This window comes from Drosophila obscura, unplaced genomic scaffold (assembly GCF_018151105.1).
Source record: "Drosophila obscura isolate BZ-5 IFL unplaced genomic scaffold, ASM1815110v1 contig_216, whole genome shotgun sequence".
NCBI lineage: Eukaryota > Metazoa > Arthropoda > Insecta > Diptera > Drosophilidae > Drosophila > Drosophila obscura.
This window is the reverse complement of record NW_024542808.1, coordinates 153,704-175,661: the sequence shown is the minus strand read 5'-3', so window position 1 is coordinate 175,661 and position 21,958 is coordinate 153,704. Positions and strand designations below refer to the sequence as shown.

Below are 21,958 nucleotides of genomic sequence, written 5' to 3'. Positions count from 1 at the left end.
GTTGTTTGGAACAAAATACATTTTGTAGATAGACTTGGGGCTCTTTAATTTTTCATGAATAATGGTACTATGGTTGTCTCTAAAACGTTATGGGTTAAGCTTAACATTTGGAAAATACGAAGCTTTCAAAACAAACAATTTATTGACGTATTTTTATGAACGAAATCTTAAATTTAAATACTCTAGAAAATACGTACCAGGTTACTAGCATTTTTTTATAAATTTGTGATTAGTTTTGTGTTGGAACAGTGGAGAACGAAAAAAGATATTTTTATGAAATAAACTAAATTTTAAAGGAAAATCGGCAACGATGTCTAGAAGCTTTACAAAACGTTTTGAAAGTTTTACTTGTGGTTGCTTATGCTTATCATCATGCTTTAACATTTGAAATATAACCCAAAAATTAGATAGTTTGGCAAAATAAATTTTTGTTTAAACGTTCGATACTGTTTTTATTGAATAATAACAATTAATTTCATATACCTAAGAAAATACTATATCATCTCGTGCTGGAGGAGGTGGGGGAAGCAACTGAAAATTAATTTATTTATTCTGGCTATAATAATGATCCGATCTGATCCAGATTCGGCTTTCTGATAGATATGGTCATTTTCTATGATACTGCGCTTTTATTTTTTTAGTATCTTCAAAATTGTGGCAGCCACAGAGTTTCGTCCTTTGTGGTGGCGGAAGGGTGCGGGGCGAAATTTTAAAATACACTTGTAGCAGTGTAATATCACATGAGTCTGGAAAATAAATTTGGTTGCTCTAGCTCTGAGAAATAGGCGCTTATCACGACAGACAGACAGACATTGATGCTGATATACTTTATGGGCTCGGAAACGTTCCCTTATCTGCGTTGCACACATCCACTTTTACCACTAATCTATTATACCTCTTAACACTTCGAGTACGGGTATAAAAGTCCGGTTTCTTCAATTTTTAACGCTCTATCAGATGCGTGTACTTAAACATTCAAAGCACTCATCAAATTCATATAATTTGAAGGCGGCCCTATTCTGCGTCGTTTAAGGTATCGTTCATTAAAATATTGCAGTAATCGTCTACGCTACAGTCGTTTGACCCCCGAATTCGACAAGAAAAATGCTCGAGAAAGAGGTGCAAAAATTATCGCCAATTTATAAGGTAGGTACTACTATAAATTTATAATGCAAAACATCCTTCGCCCTAGTTTTTAAAGATGCGACCAATTTGTGTTCAAATTGGATGTGTGCAACGCACAGAAGAAAACATTTCCGACCCTATAAAGGACTCAAATATTCTTGATCGGCATCAATACCCGAGTCGATTAAGCGATGTCTGTCCGTCCGTCCGTCCGTCTGTCCGTCTTAACATGCGCCTAGTTCTCAGAGGCTTTAAGAGCTAGAGCAACCAAATTTTGTATCCAGACTTCTGGATTTCAAAATTTTGCTCCACCTCACAAAAAAGGAAGAAAATCTGCGGTATCCATCATTTGGAAGAAACGCAGAATCATAGAGAATGACCATATCCACCGGATTGCCGAATCTGGTTCAGTTCAGATCGGATCAATATTCCAGCCAGAATGAAACAATTACTTTGCAGTGGCTTAGCTACCCCTTCCAATGCTGCAGAGCTAACTCATTCTCTTTCGCTCACACACACTTTGCCTCGTAATGTGCGCCCTCTGGCGGAGTAGATGTATAATCTGCATTGTAGATATAGAAAAAAAAAAATGCAGGCAAATTAAATCTATACTATAAATTTGTAGAAAAAAATCTTTGTGTAAATCTGTAAAGTGATAGTGAGCTGGCTGATTTTTCTCAAAATGGCCAGTAATAAATCAAGTTGGTGAATCAATTATGCACTTAGGTTGTAAGAAAACGCTTGATAAAGTTGATCAATATTATTGGTTAGAAAAGATGAACAAGTACGTACGAAAATTTGTTGATAATTGCATCACTTGTAAAACAGTTAAAGGGTCGTCGGGAAAAATCCTATTCCAAAAGTTGATATAACTTGTCATACAGTACATATAGATATAAGGTTAAGACAAAAAAATGTTTTTTTTTTAATTTACACGGGACAACTCTTTAATTTTGTTATTTTGTTATTCTTTTGTTGGGTTTGATAGTACTATTAAAATTTTTAATTAAATTACAAACAAAAATTTTAGAGGTTGCTAACGAAATAATAAAAAAAAAAATAAGCAAGAAAATTAAAAAAAAAAATTTATTGCATAACATAAAATACATAACAAACATATTGCACATTGATAACATTAATATCATCATTAATCAGTTGTTGGCAGAAAAAAAACCTGCATATGTTTTTGCGAACAAGTTAACTAAATATATCAACATCAGCTGATTTTCCTGATTTTCACCAATCAATAATTTTTTAACAGTATTTTTACCTTATCATCAATATGAACTAGTTCTAAGTTTCAGTATTATTTAAAAAACAGACGAATTCAATTTTTTTTGTATTGAATATTATGTCGCATATTGACTTTTAAATTTGAATAAACTCCAATTATAAATCTTACTCCCGTAATCGTTGTCTCTTTAACAACGCTACTGTTTGCTTGTTTCTCTGCTACTTTTGAGGGCTCGCAATTTTTGTCTGACATAGCCTGGCGTAGGCATAAAAGAGAAGGTGACGTCTGCAAAAATGCAAATGCAGATGCAAAATGGCATATTCTTACATGTGTAAGTGATGAGCTGAAAAGAGAATAGCGCGATCAGAAAAATCCTGCGCAATTAGCCAGTTTTTTTAAAGGAACGCGAGAAGGTCATGCCATGCGCCAGGAAACGTTATGCACACGAAGTGATACAAGAGGACGATGAAGACACTGGAGAGGATTTCCAAAATGAATCGCCGACATCAGAAGTGGGGGATATACTACTTCTCGGCCTGGTTCTGATGAAAAACTTCGAATGCCTTTGGAGTCGCAAAATAGCCGTTTTATGGAGTTCATCAAAACCGTGTAGCGTACGCAATCGGTACCAAACGACGAAAAACCGTCGTACTAACAAAAATTCAATCCAGATTTTGCAGACGCAGACGCTCTCCCTGTGTTCAACTGTCGACTACATACTCTCTGAATACATGGACACAGTTCAGAGAATTGTTTCTGCAACATTTTGCTGGTACGGAGACCTTGGTGGCAACCGTTATGAATCTGCTAAATGGGCGCCGAAATGTTCGAGAGTGCCCTTCGTTGTTTGGAATCAGAATGGTCACATCGCTTATGTACAGATGGAAGTCATTGACCGCTGAACAAATAGACGTTTATGTTGTTTTGGCGCATACCGTTGGAGTTGACAAGAGACTGCGGCGCTTCGTATTGACAACCGACATTAAGACGCGGAACTAGTTGCATCAAGAACTAAATGCGTTTTCGTTTGATGTACGACAGTCAGTTTTCTAATGATAATTCATCTGCTCCGCCAGGAAAAAGGGTCAAACCATTTCCCTACACCAAGTGTAACAATTGTGGGAAACTGGGTCATAAGATGGCCAACTGCCGTTTTAAAAAAGAAGCAGTTTGGCACCAACCAATTCCCAATCAGCACACTTTCAACCCAGGAGGTAAAGATCGGTCAGCTCTGACCTGCTACAAGTGCGGAAAAGTTGAGCATGTATCTACAGTTTGTCCAAGCCGTGGCACACCTTCCAACAACAACAACGTTAAGAAAGTTAACGTGTGTACTGTCATCGAGCGCATGGAAACACTAATGCAATTTGGTGAGTCTTTTCCATTTTGTTTTGATTCCGGGGGCGAATGCTCGCTCATTAAGGAAGCTGCGTCACAGAGACTTTCCGGGACTAGAATAAAATATGTAGTCTTATTAAGGGGCATTGGTAATAATACATATTCTTGCCAATGTTATGATAAGCGAACATAATTTTGAGATTCTGTTTCATGTCGTCCTAAACAACTACATGAAGTACGAAGTTATGATTGGTAGAGAGATTTTAAGCCAGGAAATCTGTGTAACAATTACCTCTAATTCGCTTTTTATATTTAAAGACAAATTTATATATACTGTGTTAACTCTCGAAAGCACTCCTGACCTTTCAAACGTTGATACCGATTTGGATGGATCTGATAAAGATCAGTTGATACAAATTTTAAAAGACTTCTAAATCATTTATAAATGGTGTTCCTCAGAGACTCGTCACTACTAGATAATTGGAAATAAGTCTGATTGATCCTAATAAGACATGCGTCCCTTTGGGTTGAGTGTAGAAGAAAAATAACAAGTAAGACGAATAGTGGATCAATTGTTAAAGGCCAATATTATACGCCCTAGTTGTTCTCCGTTTGCGAGCCCGAAAGAAGAATGGTTCTCGAGCGCACCGCTTTTCTGACACCAGAACGACAATTTGACTTTTTAGCTATGCCTTTTGGGATTAAGAATTTCCCATCGGTATTTTAAAGGGCCATTAACAAAGCATTAGGTGAACTTACTCATTCATATGTCGATGTTTATATGGACGACATTATGATTGTACCAGGCAATAAAAATTAAACCCTAGAAAGGTTACGAGTAGTTTTGCAAACGCAAAACGCATTTCTTTCAATGTTGCAAAATGTTCTTTTCTTAAGTCCAGCGTTGAATATTTGGGATTCCTCCGCAGCCTGTGTACGAATTAAGGCAGCTTTTTTGGACTGGTTTCGTATTTTCGGCAGTTTGTGCCTAAATTGACTTTGAAAAATATTTCTTTTGCTTGGAAACTAGAGCACGAGAAAATACGGGGGAAAGTATTTCTATTCTGACTAATGACCTGTCCTCCCTATCTTCGATCCGCAATTTCCCATAGTGCTTCACACTAATGCGAGTGCAGATGGCTATGGTGCAATTTTGTTTCACAATAAGCCTGGGGTAATTGAGTACTACAGCAAACGAAAATCACCTCCAGAATCTCGATACCATTCATATGAGTTAGAGACCCTAGCTGTTTACAATTCAATTGAGCATTTTCGCCATTACATAGATGGCCGCAAATTTGTGGTGTTCACAGATTGCACTACGACAGAACATTCGAACATCACATCAATTTAACTGAGATTACAGATAATTGGCTGTTGGCTGAAGAGCAGAGAGATAAGGAAACGTTGTCAATTGCTACAATGAGTTATCTGCAGAGCTCGCAAGAAGTGGTCCCTTTTGGCAAGCAGTCATGAATAAACCGGTTGTTCGCGTACACGCTTAACAACGGAATCGAAAAGACCCTTCCGCTTCGTTTTTTCGCTCTTCGCTCTTTGCTCAACCAACGAGAGTTTCTTGTCGCTCTCCTTATGCATTCGTTCACTTGAGACACTTCGTTGAGCCGAAAGTGTCTTTTGCGAATGTATGTGTTTGTGTGTGTTCTGCGCGCGTGCCTCTTTTGTTTGTCTTTTAAAATCTTTTTAATCTTTAAGTTTATAAATTTGCTTATGATTTCGTATTTACATTCTCGTTCTTCGTTATCCCTTCCTCTTCCACGGTTTGCCTGCGAGGGAATATATAGTAGCAACAACAAATACCTAACGCAACTACAACAAAAAGACACTTCGTGCATGCAGCTGGCTCGTTTTGCTCAGTGACTGATGCTCAGTTGTTGAGCACCGAACGAAAGTCTCCCGCTCAGACTGTTTTCGTAGGAAAACACTTATGCTTCGTTCGCCGCTCAGCACGAGACCGAAAACACGAGAACAACAAAAATACGTGTTCTGTTCAGAGAGAGAGCACGTCTGTTTCATTTTTCTCCGTCTTTTCCGCGAGCAGACAGCATAAAAAAAATTGGTAGAGAATCTTTTTCGAGCTCTGGTTATCTGACGATATGGCTGGGACATATGAGTTGCGAGCTGGAACACTCTATAGGAAAATTCAGAGAAATGGAATACCTTTCCATTACTGGAAAGTGGTAAAAACGACCAAAAGGTCGCAGCTCAAGGTCGTAGCTTTTCTAGTACAGTGTTGAGTGTTGAGTGATGAGTCCATGCTAACCTCGGTTGAAACGAGACAGCGATCTTGGCAGGATGCTTAACAAGAGGTCCAACTGGCTCTGAATTGCACGTCCAATAGAGTGACCAAAGTTGGTCCATTAGAATTACTTATTGGGAAGAAGCAAGGCCAATTACGATAAAAATAGATTTGATAAAAATAATGCAGCAATATTAAAGCACAAAGTCGGAGACTATGATATGGTGACGAAGATAAGGTTGTTAGGACGGTTTATTGTGATATGAAATGAGAGCTAATGATCGATCAATAAATTTGAACAGATTAACTTCTGGTAATCCGTAATTGTTTATGAATTATACTTTGGAAACATGTGAAAAAAAAGAGAAACAGAGATAAAAAGGAAGAAAAAAGAAATTTGTATTTGTAAACACACGAGGACGTGTGTAGATCAAGAAAGCCGTGTCGCATATTGCTTTTAAATTTGAATAAACTCCAATTATAAATGTTACTCCCGTAATCGTTTTCTCTTTAACAACGCTACGGTTTTCTTGTTTCTCTGCGACTTTTGTGGGCTGGCAGTATTTGTCTGACGTAGCTTGGCGTAGGCATAAAAGAGAAGGAAAAGTCTGCAAAAAGGCAGTTCAAGATGGCGACCTAAAATAAATATGTTGGCATATTCTTGGATGAAGACACTGAAGAGGATTACCAAAATGATCACACTACCCGACACGATTTTTCCTCAAGGAACAAAACCAACTTTTTCTTAAAGATTTGGGGCTTAGAAATGGTGTGATGATATTTTTTTTTGTTGTCAATGGCAGAACTTTTTTTTTAAGAATTTTTGAAAACTGGTATTTTTTTAAGCTTTTTTCAGAGGTAGCGCTTGTTTTTTCACATAACTCTAGTATCCTACGTCTGGTTGTAAAGAACTTTGCTATTTTGAAAAGATAATTGAAACAGCTAGAAGTTAAGCCCAAACACTTTGTGATTTCAGCTGGGATATATAAAGCATTGAAATGCAAAAATGATAATTTTTGTGCGGTATTTTTTACGAAATTTTGACTTTAAAAACTCAGGAAAAGTCGAAAAAAAATTATATCCTGTGTCCTCTATTTTTTTGTGTCTAGGTGCATAAATTTGGCGTCGTTTAAGGTATCGCCCAGACTTTGGAGCTAAAATTCGTTAACCAAACCTAAAAAATGAAAAAATTTAACAAAAAATACCTTTTGGAAGGTTGCGGGCCCAACTGCCAATTGGGAACAAAGCAAACGAAAAAGGGTTGTACATTTGGTACCTGATCGCGTTCCTTTGTTCCCAATGGGCAGTTGGGCTCGCAACCTTCCAAAAGGTATTTTTTGTTAATTGTTTTCATATATTAGGTTTGGTTAACGAATTTTAAGGCGCTCCATAGTAAGTTTTAATTTTTGAGCGATACCTTAAACGACGCCAAAGCACGTATACACAAAAACGAGAAGGAATATGGAGTCGCTTCTGGGGACGCGACTCTACTTATACCCGTACTCAGTCAGCATTTACATTTTTGAGCAAATAATTATTTAGAATTAAAAAAAAAAAAAAAAATTTGACATTTTACATTTTTTTGCTACATCTGTTATCTACATCTACATATACTGTGTATATTCTACATCTTACATGTATATTCTACATGTACCATTTAGATTCTACATCTCCTCCGCTAGGGGTTGCTCGCGCACTGAAAGCGGCAGAGTGTGCGAGCGAGAGGGAAAATGAATTGCGTTGTCGTCGACGGGAGGGGGCAGGGGAAGCAACAGAAAATTAATTTCTTCATTCTGGCTATAATTATGATCCGATCTAGTTCAGATTTGGCAATCTGGTAGATATGGGCATTCTCTACGATACTGTATCGTATCGTATTTATTATTTATTATCGTATTTTTAAAATTGTGCCTTTGTGGGGGCGGAAGGGGGCGGGGCGAAATTCTGAAATACACTTGTAGCAGTGTGATATCACATAAGTCTGGAAACCAAATTTGGTTTCTCTAGCTCTTATAGTCTCTGAGATCCAGGCGCTCATCGAGACGGACAGACGGACGGACGGACAGACAGACATGGCTATATCGACTCGGCTATTGATGCTGATCAAGAATATATATACTTTATGGGGTCGGAAAATTTTCCTTCTCTGCGTTACACACATCCACTTTTACCACAAATCTAATATACCCCTTAACTCTTTTTTGAGTACGGGTATAATAAAGGACACAGGATATAATTTTTTTTCGGCTTTTCCTGAGTTTTTAAAGTCAAAATTTCGTAAAAAATACCGCACAAAAATCATAATTTTTGCATTTCATTGCTTTATATTTCCCAGACGGTAAGCTGAAATCACAAAGTGTTTGGGCTTAACTTCTATCTTCTATCTAGCAAAGTTCTTTACAACTAGACGTAAGATACTAGAGTTATGTGAAAAAAAGCGCTACCTCTGAAAAAAGCTTAAAAAAAAATACCAGTTTTCAAAAATTCTTCAAAAAAAAGTTCTGCCATAGAAAAAAAAAAAATATTATCAAACCATTTCTAAGCCCCAAATCTTTAAGAAAAAGTTCGTTTTGTTCCTTGAGGAAAAATCGTGTTGACTAGTGTTATCAGACATATGTTTAACCAAAAAGTGTATTTTTTTTTCGTGGTAGCAATAACCAAACATTAAACTACAAATTTAAAAAAAAAAATTGTATAATTTTATTTATTAACAAAGAACAGAATAAGGGGGCGACCGCTTGGAAAAAAAATATTTTTTTTCACTGGAAAATTAAGCGGTTAAAGCATATACCACAAAACTGATATACTCGTTGAGTATCGGGTATAAAAAAAGCCCACTATCGGTAATTTAATACTTACACTTCAAAGAACAGCACAACTAAATTTTTGTTTTAAAAATATACGCTGAAATTCTTACTATTAACTTTAAAAGGATACATATATTATGTCACTACAGTATCGAAGACTAAGATTATTGTTTATTCCGGTTTCGTCAATTTCGGTCATTGTTGTCATATCCGCCACGCCAATGTATTGTTCGACTTCCATCATATCTAAAAATTAAATTATATAGTTACATTTTAATTATTTGTATTTTATGTTTTTATACCCGGTACTCGAATAGTTTAAGGCTATATTAAGCTGCTAAGAATTTTTAATATCTGTTGAGTTTAAATAAGAAGTCGAACAGGTTCGATGAAATATATATGTAAACAATATATGTATATGTAAACAGTTCAAGGCTAACTGCAGGGCCCGTGCCCTATGCAGAACATCCTAGAAGCGAGCGAGAGAAACCGATAGAAAGAGAGCGTTAGAGCAGCTCGCAGCTGCTGCTAAGCTGAGCATGAACTTTAGCTAGAGCGAGAGAAAAGTGCAGAAAAGAAGATATACAGACGAATGAACGGACGCTGCCGTGCTTAGACATTTGCGACTACAATTTTTATATACAGTACGCAGTACAAATAGCGAACAATGATGCTTTACGTAAGGCTATAATTTATGGACTTGACACTAAAATATCGGGCTGGGAAACCCGACATTAGATTTGTGGTCGTGGTTCCCGACCCCATAAAGTATACATAAATATTAGTGATTGATTAACCAAACAAATTGACCCGCCCTAATATACATTCTTGATTAGCATCAAAATCCAAATCGATATAGCCATGTCTTTCTGTCCGTCTTGTTTGACACCTAGTTCTCAGAGACAATAAGACCTAGAGCAAACAAATTTTGTGTGCAGACTCCTGTGTTATCACACTGAAGGTTGTTTTATAATTTCCAAGGGCGGAAAAATTAAAACAGATAAAATATTCAAAAGTCTTACTGGCAGAGCTACGGGTAAAAAGTAAAGCCATCAGCAGCGAATATATGTGAATATTTATGTAAGATATTATTTAGTTGAGTGTTTATTTATTATAACAAATCGCGGTAGTCTGGCAAAGTAAGAGAATTATTTTGTCGACACGGCTCGATCTGACTGTCTTGACGACTGACTTATTCCAACAGAGAGACTAACTTTTTATACCCGTACTCAAAAAAGAGTTAAGGGGTATATTGTACTTAGGGTAAAAGTGGATGTTTGCATCGCAGAGAACGGAACGTTTCCGACCCCATAAAGTATATATATTCTTGATCAGCATCAAGAGCCGAGTCGATATAGCCATGTCCGTCTATCCGTTTTGATGAGCGCTTTGCAACTACCTGAAATTGAGACACAACCGGAAACATTGAACAGCTTGCTCATCGGCACAGATCTATATTCAAACATCTTCCTTAAGTCCATTCGAGAATCCAATTCATGCTTCCAAATGACATCGTGCGGAGCAACAGAAATAGTCAATAATATTTCGAAAAATGGTCAAAAATATAATTCCAAAGTTAAAATTAAAGGACAAGTGTACCACAAAAGTAGGCTCATTGCTGCCAATGCCAAACGAAGCATATCAGTTTTTACAAATATACTTCATGGTTGGTGAGGACCAAAATCGCGCACTCGCCAGCAGCGTAGAAGCCTGTTACGATAACCATAACCTCAATTCGGTAGTATCCAGGCGTATATTGGAAGGCTGGACGAATTACTTAATCAGCTCAATGAATCATTAACATTATTAAAATTTTTAAAATCACACATACACAAATTAGAAAGTGTGACAATCATGCTATTGTCATAAATCCAAAATCCTAAATCCTTGATTCAATGCCACTGTTGTTGACGACGTTGCTAGAACTATAGTTTGCGACTCGAGAAATTGTGATTTAAAGAAGGAACAATAATCTTGAGTTCATCGCCGACACACACCGATTATATGACGCTCTCCAATATTTAATAATTTACTAGAATTGACAAGATGGATCTGTATTAATATTAAAGAACGAGATCCCGCAACAGGAGTCGAAACAAACAAGAAAGTCAGTTCGATGAATTTTTATTTATTGTCGACATGTACGCAAAGATATAGAGTGAGCGCTAAAATTCATACGACATAATCAAAAGAACGTGACTGCAGAAGAATATATTCACTTAAGTGACGCTATCAACAATGGCGAACCCGGTGAAATTGGTAGCTCTATAATTATACCATCATCATATCCACGTCATACGCAAGAATACATACAGGAGGCTATGTTTTTCTTACGGTAGTTCTGACGACTGTGTTTATTTATAACTTTTACATGTAATCCAAAGTGGCAGGAGATAACTTCTTTACTATTAACAGGCAGTAACTCAATTCATCGTAATGACAATAAAGCACGTGTATTCAAACGGAAATTTAAGTCTTCATTACAAAGTTACATGTTTTCGGTCAAACAAATGCTTTTTGTATTCAGTTGAATGGAAAAAGCGAGGATTACCTCATGCACACATTTTAAATTTGGGAGTATCAAATCAAATTTAAAACAAAATTAAATTGGTAATAAAGAAAAATAAATAACCTTAGAAGACTTGGGGGTTGGCGAACGAGCGAAGCGAGTGAGCAGAGGGCCGCCACCACTCATGTTTAAGTGCGTTTGTGTGCGAAGACAACAGACACGAAGGCAAATACGTTTCTTGTCTTTCTGCCGCTGCGGCAGCCGAGCAATAGTGCATAGGCAAAACGAAGCTGCTTCTCTGCTGATGCGGCAGCCGAACCGACCCACACAAAAGCTTTTCAGCTATGCGTGTAGCGACTGCGCTACACGAGATTTTTTTGTATTTGTATTTATTTTATAAGGTTCAACTATGAGCAGTTAAACTAACAAATTATAACGTAATATGAATATGACACAAACATGGATTACACTAGTCAACACTAGAATTAGGCTGTGGCCCAAAATTTAGATTTTTATAGATTTCGGGGTTTAAATATTTTTAACGAATTATGGTTTTTTTTTATGGTGTAGTTTTTTTTTAAAGAATTTTTTAAAATCTGGTTTTTTTTTTTTTTGTTATACCCGTACTCAAAAAAGAGTTAAGGGGTATTGTTTGGTTACGCAGCCAAATAATCAGTAGTTCATAGTCAGTGGTGCAGCAGTAGAGAAAATATCTATTATTGTTCGGCATTTCTACTGCCCACTGCTTAACTTTGTCATCTACATACATATGTACATATTCATGCTCCCGCACGGCAGCAGCCTATGCCGCCGCTCTATCGCGTCTTCAACTCACACCTTTCCTTCTATCGCCTTTCGCTATTACTCTCTCGATCTTTCGCTCTCTTGCTCGCATTAGGGCACGGGTAATTCGCCCGCCTGCCCTTTGAATTAGTCTGGATCTAGCAACCACTGCACATCGTCTTGGAATCGGGCTATTCAATCCGACACCGTCTTGTACCGACCCCCGCGTCTACAATCTGACCCCGTCTTGAATCCAGCTAACTCTCCAACCGATTCGTCATCAATCTAACTCGAACCTTTCGCTATCTCTTTGATTCTGTATCGCCTTTATACTGTTTACAACAATAAACCATATTTAATCTAAACAACCATCGTCTCGTTAATAAACATATCGCAAAACTACGCTAGTGAAAAAGCTCGCTAGCTCAACATTTGGTGACCCCGACGTGATATAAACAATTGAATCACAAAAACAATAAAACTTGTCGTTCGTTAAATTCGCATTAAGCCACGGGTTTTCGGTATTCGGCTGTGCACAAGCAACAAAAACGGTGCTCGCGTCGTCTGCTTTGCGATCTGCTTGCGGTTCTTGCTGCATTTATTGCAAGCGTTCGCTCTTCTTTGCGGTCATCTTCCCGCTAGAAACGTTTTCTAGCGCCTGCTGCCGAAATGGGTGCGAGGAACGACGGTGCAGTGACCGCTGCTGGAAACAGTGTGGCTTTCCTAAAGCGGAAGGCACCAGCGTTATTTCAACGGATGAAGCAGCTAGAAGTTGTCTTGGAGAACGCTTCCCTATTTGACCACTTCATGCTCGTTGGCAGGCTGAAGCAAATCGAGGAGCTGCACGGCACTTTTAAAACCGTGCACAGTGAACTCGAGAAGCTGGACTGCGACGAGATTGGGAGTGAACTCGCCGATGACTTTGAAGAGCTGTTTGTGACGCTCACTGGGATCATTCTCTCAGAGATCACTAAGCGGTCCACTTCCGTAGCTCCGCATCCTGCGTTTGGTCAGGAAATCACACCGGCGCCATTCCAAGTGGATTCGTGCGCGATTTTGGAGCCAATTGGACTGATCAACAGAAGTCAATGCCAATCGAAGCATCTGTTTATTGTTCCGGCTGTTCATGGTGGAGCAGGGGACGATGAATCCTATTCGAAGTTAGATGGCGGCCTCGATTGCATCAACACAGGTGGACTTGCGTCGGATCTGGTTCCTGCTCAGGCTACGACCTCGCTTACATACCTTCAAGCATTGTGGATTCCCTGCAAACGCCCCGTTCCGGCCGATGTTCATCTGAACGAGCCCCCGCTCTGTGCTGGCGGACGTAATTCTGGGCATCGCGCTGGACCTCGAGCTGTGCTGGGCCCAAGACCATCCCCACATTGCCCTATTGGGGGGAGGGCAGAAATTGCTAATCCCTCAGTCTTAATTTCAGAGAGCCATGCTAATCTGGACACATCACTTCCAGTGACTGGTTTGAATGCGCTATTCTTCTTCGCCTCTTCTTCTGTCGCCGAGCCTCACATTACATGGCTCAACTTCAACCGAATGGGTGCCGGACAACGCGTTGCTTCCATGCATCGAATCTACAGGTCTCGATGGAAGGAAGAACGGCCCCATCAACAACAAGCTTTGCCTGCTGAACCCTGTATGCTGTTGAAAAGGGATGTTAAAGACCCGTGCTCTTCAACGGGGGGAGTATGTTTGGTTACGCAGCCAAATAATCAGTAGATCATAGTCAGTGGTGCAGCAGTAGAGAAAATATCTATTATTGTTCGGCATTTCTACTGCCCACTGCTTAACTTTGTCATCTACATACATATGTACATATTCATGCTCCCGCACGGCAGCAGCCTATGCCGCCGCTCTATCGCGTCTTCAACTCACACCTTTCCTTCTATCGCCTTTCGCTATTACTCTCTCGATCTTTCGCTCTCTTGCTCGCATTAGGGGACGGGCAATTCGCCCGCCTGCCCTTTGAATTAGTCTGGATCTAGCAACCACTGCACATCGTCTTGGAATCGGGCTATTCAATCCGACACCGTCTTGTACCGACCCCCGCGTCTACAATCTGACCCCGTCTTGAATCCAGCTAACTCTCCAACCGACTCGTCATCAATCTAACTCGAACCTTTCGCTATCTCTTTGATTCTGTATCGCCTTTATACTTTTTACAACAATAAACCATATTTAATCTAAACAACCATCGTCTCGTTAATAAACATATCGCAAAACTACGCTAGTGAAAAAGCTCGCTAGCTCAACAGGTATATTAGATTTGTGGTAAAAGTGGATGTGTGTAACGCAGAGAAGGAAACGTTTCCGACCCCATAAAGTATATATATTCTTGATCAGCATCAATAGCCGAGTCGATATAGCCATGTCTGTCTGTCCGTCTGTCCGTCTGTCTGTCTGTCTGTCTGTCCGTCTTGTTGAGCGCCTAGATCTCAGAGACTATAAGAGCTAGGGCAACCAAATTTGGTTTCCAGACTCATGTGATATCACACTAATACAAGTGTATTTCAAAATTTCGCCCCGCCCCCTTCCGGCCACACAAAGGACGAAAATCTGTGGCAGGCACATTTTTAAACATACGATAAAACTAAAAACGCAGTATCGTAGAGAATGCCAATATCTACCAGATTGCCGAATCTGAACTAGATCGGATCATAATTATAGCCAGAATGAAGAAATTACTTTTCTGTTGGTTCCCTCTCCTTTTCCAGCGCTGCTGACGCTACCTATCCCTTTCTCGCTCGCACACTCTGCCGCGTTCAGTGCGCGAGCAACCCCTAGCGGAGGAGATGTAGAATCTAAATGGTACATGTACAATCTACATGTTAGATGTGGAATATACATTGTAGATGTAGATAACAGATGTAGCAAAAAAAATGTAAAATGTAAAATTATTTTTTTAATTTTTAAATTCTAAAAAATCAGAAGCTCAAAAATGTATATACTGACTGAGTACGGGTATAAGTAGAGTCGCGTCCCCAGAAGCGACTCACACGTTCCTTCTCGTTTTTTTTTAGAGGTAGTGCTTCTATTTTTCACATAACTTAAGTATTTTATATCTGGTTGCATAGAACTTTGCAGTTCTGAAAAGCAGACAAACGCAGCTATAAATCCGACCCAGACCTTTTGTATCTGCAGCTTAACGCCTGGAAGATATTAAGCTTTCAAATTCAAATTTCATCATTTTTTTGCGGTATTTTTTCCCGAAATTTTGACCTTAAGAACTCAGGAAAAGTCGAAAGAAAAAAGTTTTTTGAAATGCATTTTTAGTTTTAGATAGACGCATTAATTAGGCGTCGTTTAAGGTATTGTTCATTAAAATCTATGAATAAACGGTCAACTTGCAGCCGTTTGACCAAAACGACTCAAAACTAATTTTACCTGAAATTAGTGCTTTTATTTTTCACATAGAAAACAGTTTTTGCCGTAACAAATTTCTTATCGGTTTCATACGAATATCAACCCTGATTCTGTTCGCCAGGTGTTTTTTATACCCGTACTCAAAAAAGAGTTAAGGGGTATATTAGATTTGTGGTAAAAGTGGATGTGTGCAACGCAGAGAAGGAAACGTTTCCGACCCCATAAAGTATATATATTCTTGATCAGCATCAATAGCCGAGTCGATATAGCCATGTCCGTCTGTCCGTCCGTCTGTCCGTCTTGATGAGCGCCTAGATCTGAGAGACTATTAGAGCTAGAGAAACCAAATTTGGTTTCTAGACTCATGTGATATCACACTGCTACAAGTGTATTTCAAAATTTCGCCCCGCCCCCTTCCGCCACCACAAAGGACGAAAATCTGTGGCAGGCACATTTTTAAAAATACGATAAAACTAAAAACGCAGTATCGTAGAGAATGCCAATATCTACCAGATTGCCGAATCTGAACTAGATCGGATCATAATTATAGCCAGAATGAAGAAATTCATTTTCTGTTGGTTCTCTCTCCTTCTCCTCCGCTGCTGACGCTACTGATTCTCTTTCTCGCTCGCACACTCTGCCGCGTTCAGTGCGCGAGCAACCCCTAGCGGAGGAGATGTAGAATCTAAATGGTACATGTACAATCTACTTGTTAGATGTGGAATATACATTGTAGATGTAGATAACAGATGTAGCAAAAAAATGTAAAATGTAAAATTTTTTTTTAATTTTTAAATTCTAAAAAATCATAAGATCAAAAATGTATATACTGACTGAGTACGGGTATAAGTAGAGTAGCGTCCCCAGAAGCGACTCACACGTTCCTTCTCGTTTTTGGTATGTTTAGACCCACCTTGAAAATTATATAAATTTGATATATTTTGCCAGCAAACATGAAGCAAACATTGCAATAAGAATACACAAAACCAAATGAAATATTTTAATAATGAAAACACATAGAATCTCATTAATCCAGTGTTATATAAATGAAAATTATATGTATATAATTTTGTATTTTTGTATTTATTTAATAAGGTTCAACTATGAGCAGATAAACTAACAAATTATAACGTAATATGAAAAGGACAAGAACATGGATTATCATAATTATAACGTAATATGAAAAGGACAAGAACATGGATTATCAGACTATGGATTAATATCCTGACCCAATAGGACTAATTTATTGGCAAAATAGCCGCTATGGTCCAGCTCACAGCAAGTTGTGGTCAGGAAATAGCCTATAGCCTATTAAGTTAAGATAATTAATTTAAGTTAATTGTTAACAAAGATTTTACCTTACTAGAACTAGTGTCGAAGGAAAACAGATGGAAGAAGGTATTGTAGTTACGGCAAAGGCTACGGAAAGATTCATGGTCAGAGTAATTAGAAAGACAGAGTTGATGATGAAGCGGAAAGTAATGCCTAGTCGGGCGGGAAGGGACAGAAATGCTAATAAGGCTACTGAGTGCAGTGGAATCAACCTCACCAGCAAGAAGTTTGTGAAGAAAAAGCACTCCATGGCAAATCCTACGGCTTTCAAGAGAGCGGATATCGAGGAGCCGGAGCCTACTCTCATATGAAGGAAGATGTCTAGAGGGGTCCCAATTAAGGCCACGAAGTGCAAAAAGGATAAACTGTTTTTTAACGGACTCAATCATATCTTGAAATTTTTGATAATGCGGAGACCAAACGCAGGAACCGTATTCAAGTAAAAGGGACAAGGGATACATATAAAAGTTTAGTGGTATAGGGGTCGGTGAACTCCTTAGACCATCTATTGATAAAGCCCAGGACGCCTCTGGCTTTATTCGAAATAGCGGATATTTGTGAGTTATAACACAGATTAGGTACAAAGAAAATTCCCAAGTCAGTAATTTTGTAAAGGCGGTTTAAGGAACAGTTATGGATATTATAGTCAAAGAGGTAAGGCTTGCTGCGATGGAATGTCATGACGTTACATTTGGAAATGTTAAGGGGAAGAATGTTTATTAAGCACCAGTTGTTGAGGGCGTCAAGATCAGATTGGAGACATAACGGTGACATGGGGTCGCTATAGGAGAAACATAACTTAACATCGTCCGCATACATAAGTACTCGGGAATGAGTTAAGACTTGGGGAAGATCATTGATGAACAAATTAAACAACAGAGGGCCAAGATGGCTACCTTGAGGTACCCCCGACGATACAGAGACAGGCTTAGAAAGAGAGTTATTAAAACAGACCCGATGAGATCGATTACAAAGGTATGCATTAAACCAGAAAAGAAGTTTAGGCGGAAACCCTAGGAGAGGTAATAAGCATTATGAATAAGCAGATTATGATTAACTGAATCAAAGGCTTTACTAAAGTCAGTATAGACTACGTCAGTTTGAGACTGCTTAGCGAAACCCTCATGCACGAAAGTGGAGAATTCCAGGAGGTTAGACGAAATAGGAAAATAAGGAACAACAAAAGTGTTGGAGCTGGGAAGTAATTATTTTTTCGAAGAGTTTGGGAATGGCAGATAAATTGGAGATCCCACGGTAATTAGAAACATCCGATTTAGACCCCTTTTTATGAATGGGTATAATATATGACTCTTTCCAGACGGTGGAAAAATCGCTGAGCTCGAGAGATAGGTTAATCAGTTTAAGGAGGGGCATACAGAGAGAATCTGCACAAAGTTTAAGAACAGCAATAGGAACCGGGACCGGTAGAAAAAGAAAATTTACATGACTTTAAATTAATTAAGAGGTCATTATAGTCGATGAAAGGGGGATAGATACAGTTAGAACTATTCATGTGGAAAAGATAAGATTGATTGGGACAAAGTATGTCAGAAAAAGCCAGAATAGAGAGATGGTTATTAGAGGGAATTGAGTAGCAGAGTTGAAAAAATGAAGCGAAAAGATTAGCAACATCACAATCATTATCAGCCTGGCTGTCGTTAAAAGAAAAAGATGACGGAAATTGGGAAGAGTTGCGTTTCGAGTTGACAAACCTAAAAAAATTCTTCGGATCACGCTTAAAGCTAAGCCTTCATTTGGACAGGTAGTCATTATAACATGTTTTATTACATAACAGAAATTTACTCTTATCGATTGAATACTTAGAGAAGTCAGATTGCGAACCAGTTCTTTTGAAACTTTTATACAAGCGAGATTTAATATTCCGAAGGTTTATTAAACGCGGGGTGAACCAATTAGGGCCACTAACATGACGCCAAGGTTAAAGTATAGGTACATAGGTATTAAAGGAACAATAAAATTCACTTGTAGCCGGCTCAATTTCATGAAAGTCGTCGAGAAATGAATCGAGAAAGTGCAAGATTCAAGCACGTAAAATCTGCTTTCCTGAAGCAAAAAATAGACGGTGGCTTAACGGGAGATTTGATGGAATCAGAGGAGGGCAACTGCACGGAAATGTCAAGTGTGGGATGATAAGGGTCTTCTGGGAAAGATAGAGCAGACCCTCTGCAGACCATGTTATTCGATATGTCGGAAGAAAACACGAGATCAAGAAGCCTACCCAAGTTATTGGATATAGCATTGACCTGACCCAACGATGTATACGACAATGAATCAACAAAATCATGATGCATAGATGCACATTGTCTAAGAAAATCGTAATTTTGGTTTATACTCTTTCTACACTGGACCGCATCATTGGATTTTTCCGTTAAATGGAACATATTACAATGATGTCAATAAGAGCCATATGCACAGAAGAAGACAATGATGCGGTCGCATCTTAAATCATGCGGCGTATCATTGGCAAGTGTTGCCGTATTCAGTCGAGTATTTTTACAAAATACTAAAATTATTCGGGGTATCGATGGGGTATCGATAGAAAACAGCTGTTTTTGTCGCATTAAACAATAAAAACAAAGCAGAAAAATGATGCGGAAAAATATGCGGCTTTGGTGTAAGCGCTTCGCATAATTTTCCCCGAACCTTCCACAATGATGCGGCAGTGTAAGAAGGCTTTGAGGAGATATGAGCAAAGTTGAAAATTACTTTCTTTTGAAAAAATGTATTTAACCTATATTAATATACTGCATCTTTTATGTAGAATAAAAATTAAACTTTGTGAGGTATGTAAGAATCGGGATAAGGCGGGTAGTGCAGAGAGCGACTCGAAGTGGGCATTGGGTATTGAGCAACGCCCTTTTTGAGCAAAGGAGAGAGATCAATTAAAGCAGGAGGTTTGTAGGGCTAAGCAAGCGAGAGTCAGCGTCAGTCGGTGTCAGAGTTTCGCGAGCTTCACACACACTAAACATCAATTTACACACACTAAACATCAATTTACACACACTAAACATCAATTTACACACACTACACATTAAATACACATAATCATAAGCCGATTCCCATAATATTAAATAAAAGTTACAACACCGTTCCCCTTCTCTGCAGCTCGTGGGAATCAAATGGAGAAAAACACAACATACATAAAAGAAAACTAAAACAGGAAAGGCACTCCCCAAATGCCGGCTTGGAGAAATCCCAAGCGGGGGGAGGCCCGGCCGCCGCCGACAGAGACCGCGAGACCACCCGGTGGGCCCACCCAAATGGGATGGGTGGAGAGACAGCACCCAAAACTGATACTATGGTAGGGCAGCTAAGCAATATTGCGGCTGCCCAACCTTCTGGTGAAACTGCGGGTGATGGCTTGCCATCAACCAGTGTCCAAGCCAAAAAATTTAGCTATGCCGAAAAGAGGAGTGCTGGGCACATACTCAGTCAGCAGAACGCCAGTAAAGAAGTCAGTGCAACAGCAGACTGGCTGAAAAAGGTGGAATGGGCCTCGGTGGTGCTGCCCAACTTCAGTGTGGAGCCACAGAAGGTGGCTGCACAACCGAAAGGGCAGCGCTCGCAAGAGACGCCCGGACCTGCCGCGAAGCGCTCCAGAGTGCTCCCTAACGTATCCTTCGCGCAGATTGCCAAGGAGAGGACGCTGATAGGCGTTCTCGACAACGGCAGCGCGGAGGGGAAATTACCTAGAAGCCAATGGAAGTGGGTGGAAGCGGCACTGGCCAACCGCTGCTTCGAGCTTCTTGAGAAGGATCCCGGGCCACCCCCAGTCTGCAAAGACATGGGATGGTTTCAGGGAATCATCAAAGTGGTAGCCTGCGAAGATGAGCGCTCCGTGAAGCTATACAAAGCTGCGGTGGCGCAAATCGGAGAAGTCTACGCTGGGGCGAAGCTCGTCGCTGTGGACTGGAGCGAGATGCCCAGTAGACCAAAGGCTCGCACATGGGTGCCGGCCACTTTTAAGGAGCCCGAGCGGATCCTCAGGATGTTGCAGAGATGCAACCCAACATTGCCAACCTCAGACTGGAAGGTGGTAAAAGTGGAGGCATCGAAAGGCCCCACTAACCAGGCAGTGATAATCCTGAATAAGGAGTCACTATCCCCGATCGAGGCAGCCAAGGGAGAGCTCAACTTCGGGTTCAGCTCGGTGACCATGAAGGTCTACAAGTCTGATGCAGCGGCCGAGGCGCGCCCTGTCAACAACCCAGTTGAGCGGGACGTTGCCTCGGAGATCGAGACACCCGACGTAGACCGGAGCCGGCCCTGGAGGGCTACTCCTCGGAGACGGAGCTGATGCTCGATTTTGAGGCGTTGTGTCGTGACGAGATTCTCGACGACTCTGACGCCGACATAACAGTGGTGGAGAACAACTCTAATGAAGTCTCTGAGGCTTCTGCAGATAAATCACCACCACTGTAAAGCAGCATCCGCTGCCCTAATACTCCGCTTAGTCGCGAGCGGAGGGGACATAGTCCTAATCCAAGAGCCTTGGGTGGTAGGAGGCAAGGTCTGTGAATTAGCGACGAAGGACTACAAGCTGATTGTAGCCCAAACTGAAGGTAAAATTAGAACCTGCATACTAGCAAGAAAGCACCTAAATATCTTTCTGCTCCACAATTTTAGCAATGGCGACAACACGGCGGCTAGCCTAGAGCTACAGGGGACACGCCTGAACCTGGTGTCGTCCTACATGGCTCACGAGGAAAGCGATCCTCCCAGTGACCTCGTTCGCAAGATAGCCAGCGACAGCGAAAGGTCGGATACAAACCTAATAATAGGCTGCGATGCCAACGCTCACCACACCCAATGGGGAAGCTTTTCAGCTTCATCCTGAACTCCAACCTAATTATTGGTAATCGGGGTAATGACCCCACTTTTATCATAAAAAAACCGTCAAGAGGTTATTGACTTCACTCTATTGTCTCACAAACTGTCAGACATAATGGAAAGTTGGAGAGTCCTAGAGGACCACTCCTTCTCCGACCACAGGTACATCGAGACAATCCTATCGCTCGAAAGCACCATACCCACTAGCTATATTAATCCAAGGAAAGCCAACTGGGATATATATAGTGCAAAAATGGAGGAATTACTCCCCCCCCCTAGCACCAAAATGCCCGGACACACAAGACGATCTTAATCGTCTTGTGGACAGTTTCACGAAAGCTTGC

At 40.0% G+C, this 21,958-nt stretch overlaps 1 protein-coding gene across 4 annotated transcripts in view; it reads right to left on the bottom strand.

The window, feature by feature from the left end:
• LOC111074873 (unconventional myosin-VIIa) overlaps positions 1-21,958 on the bottom strand; it is a 348,050-nt gene that overhangs the window by 306,331 nt on the left and 19,761 nt on the right. For all 4 annotated transcript variants that reach the window (XM_041594221.1, XM_041594222.1, XM_041594218.1 and 1 more), the window contains one exon: positions 8,892-9,007. In XM_041594221.1, coding sequence (XP_041450155.1) covers positions 8,892-9,007 — 116 coding nt within the window. Of the gene's footprint in view, positions 1-8,891; positions 9,008-21,958 lie in introns of those variants that run through there.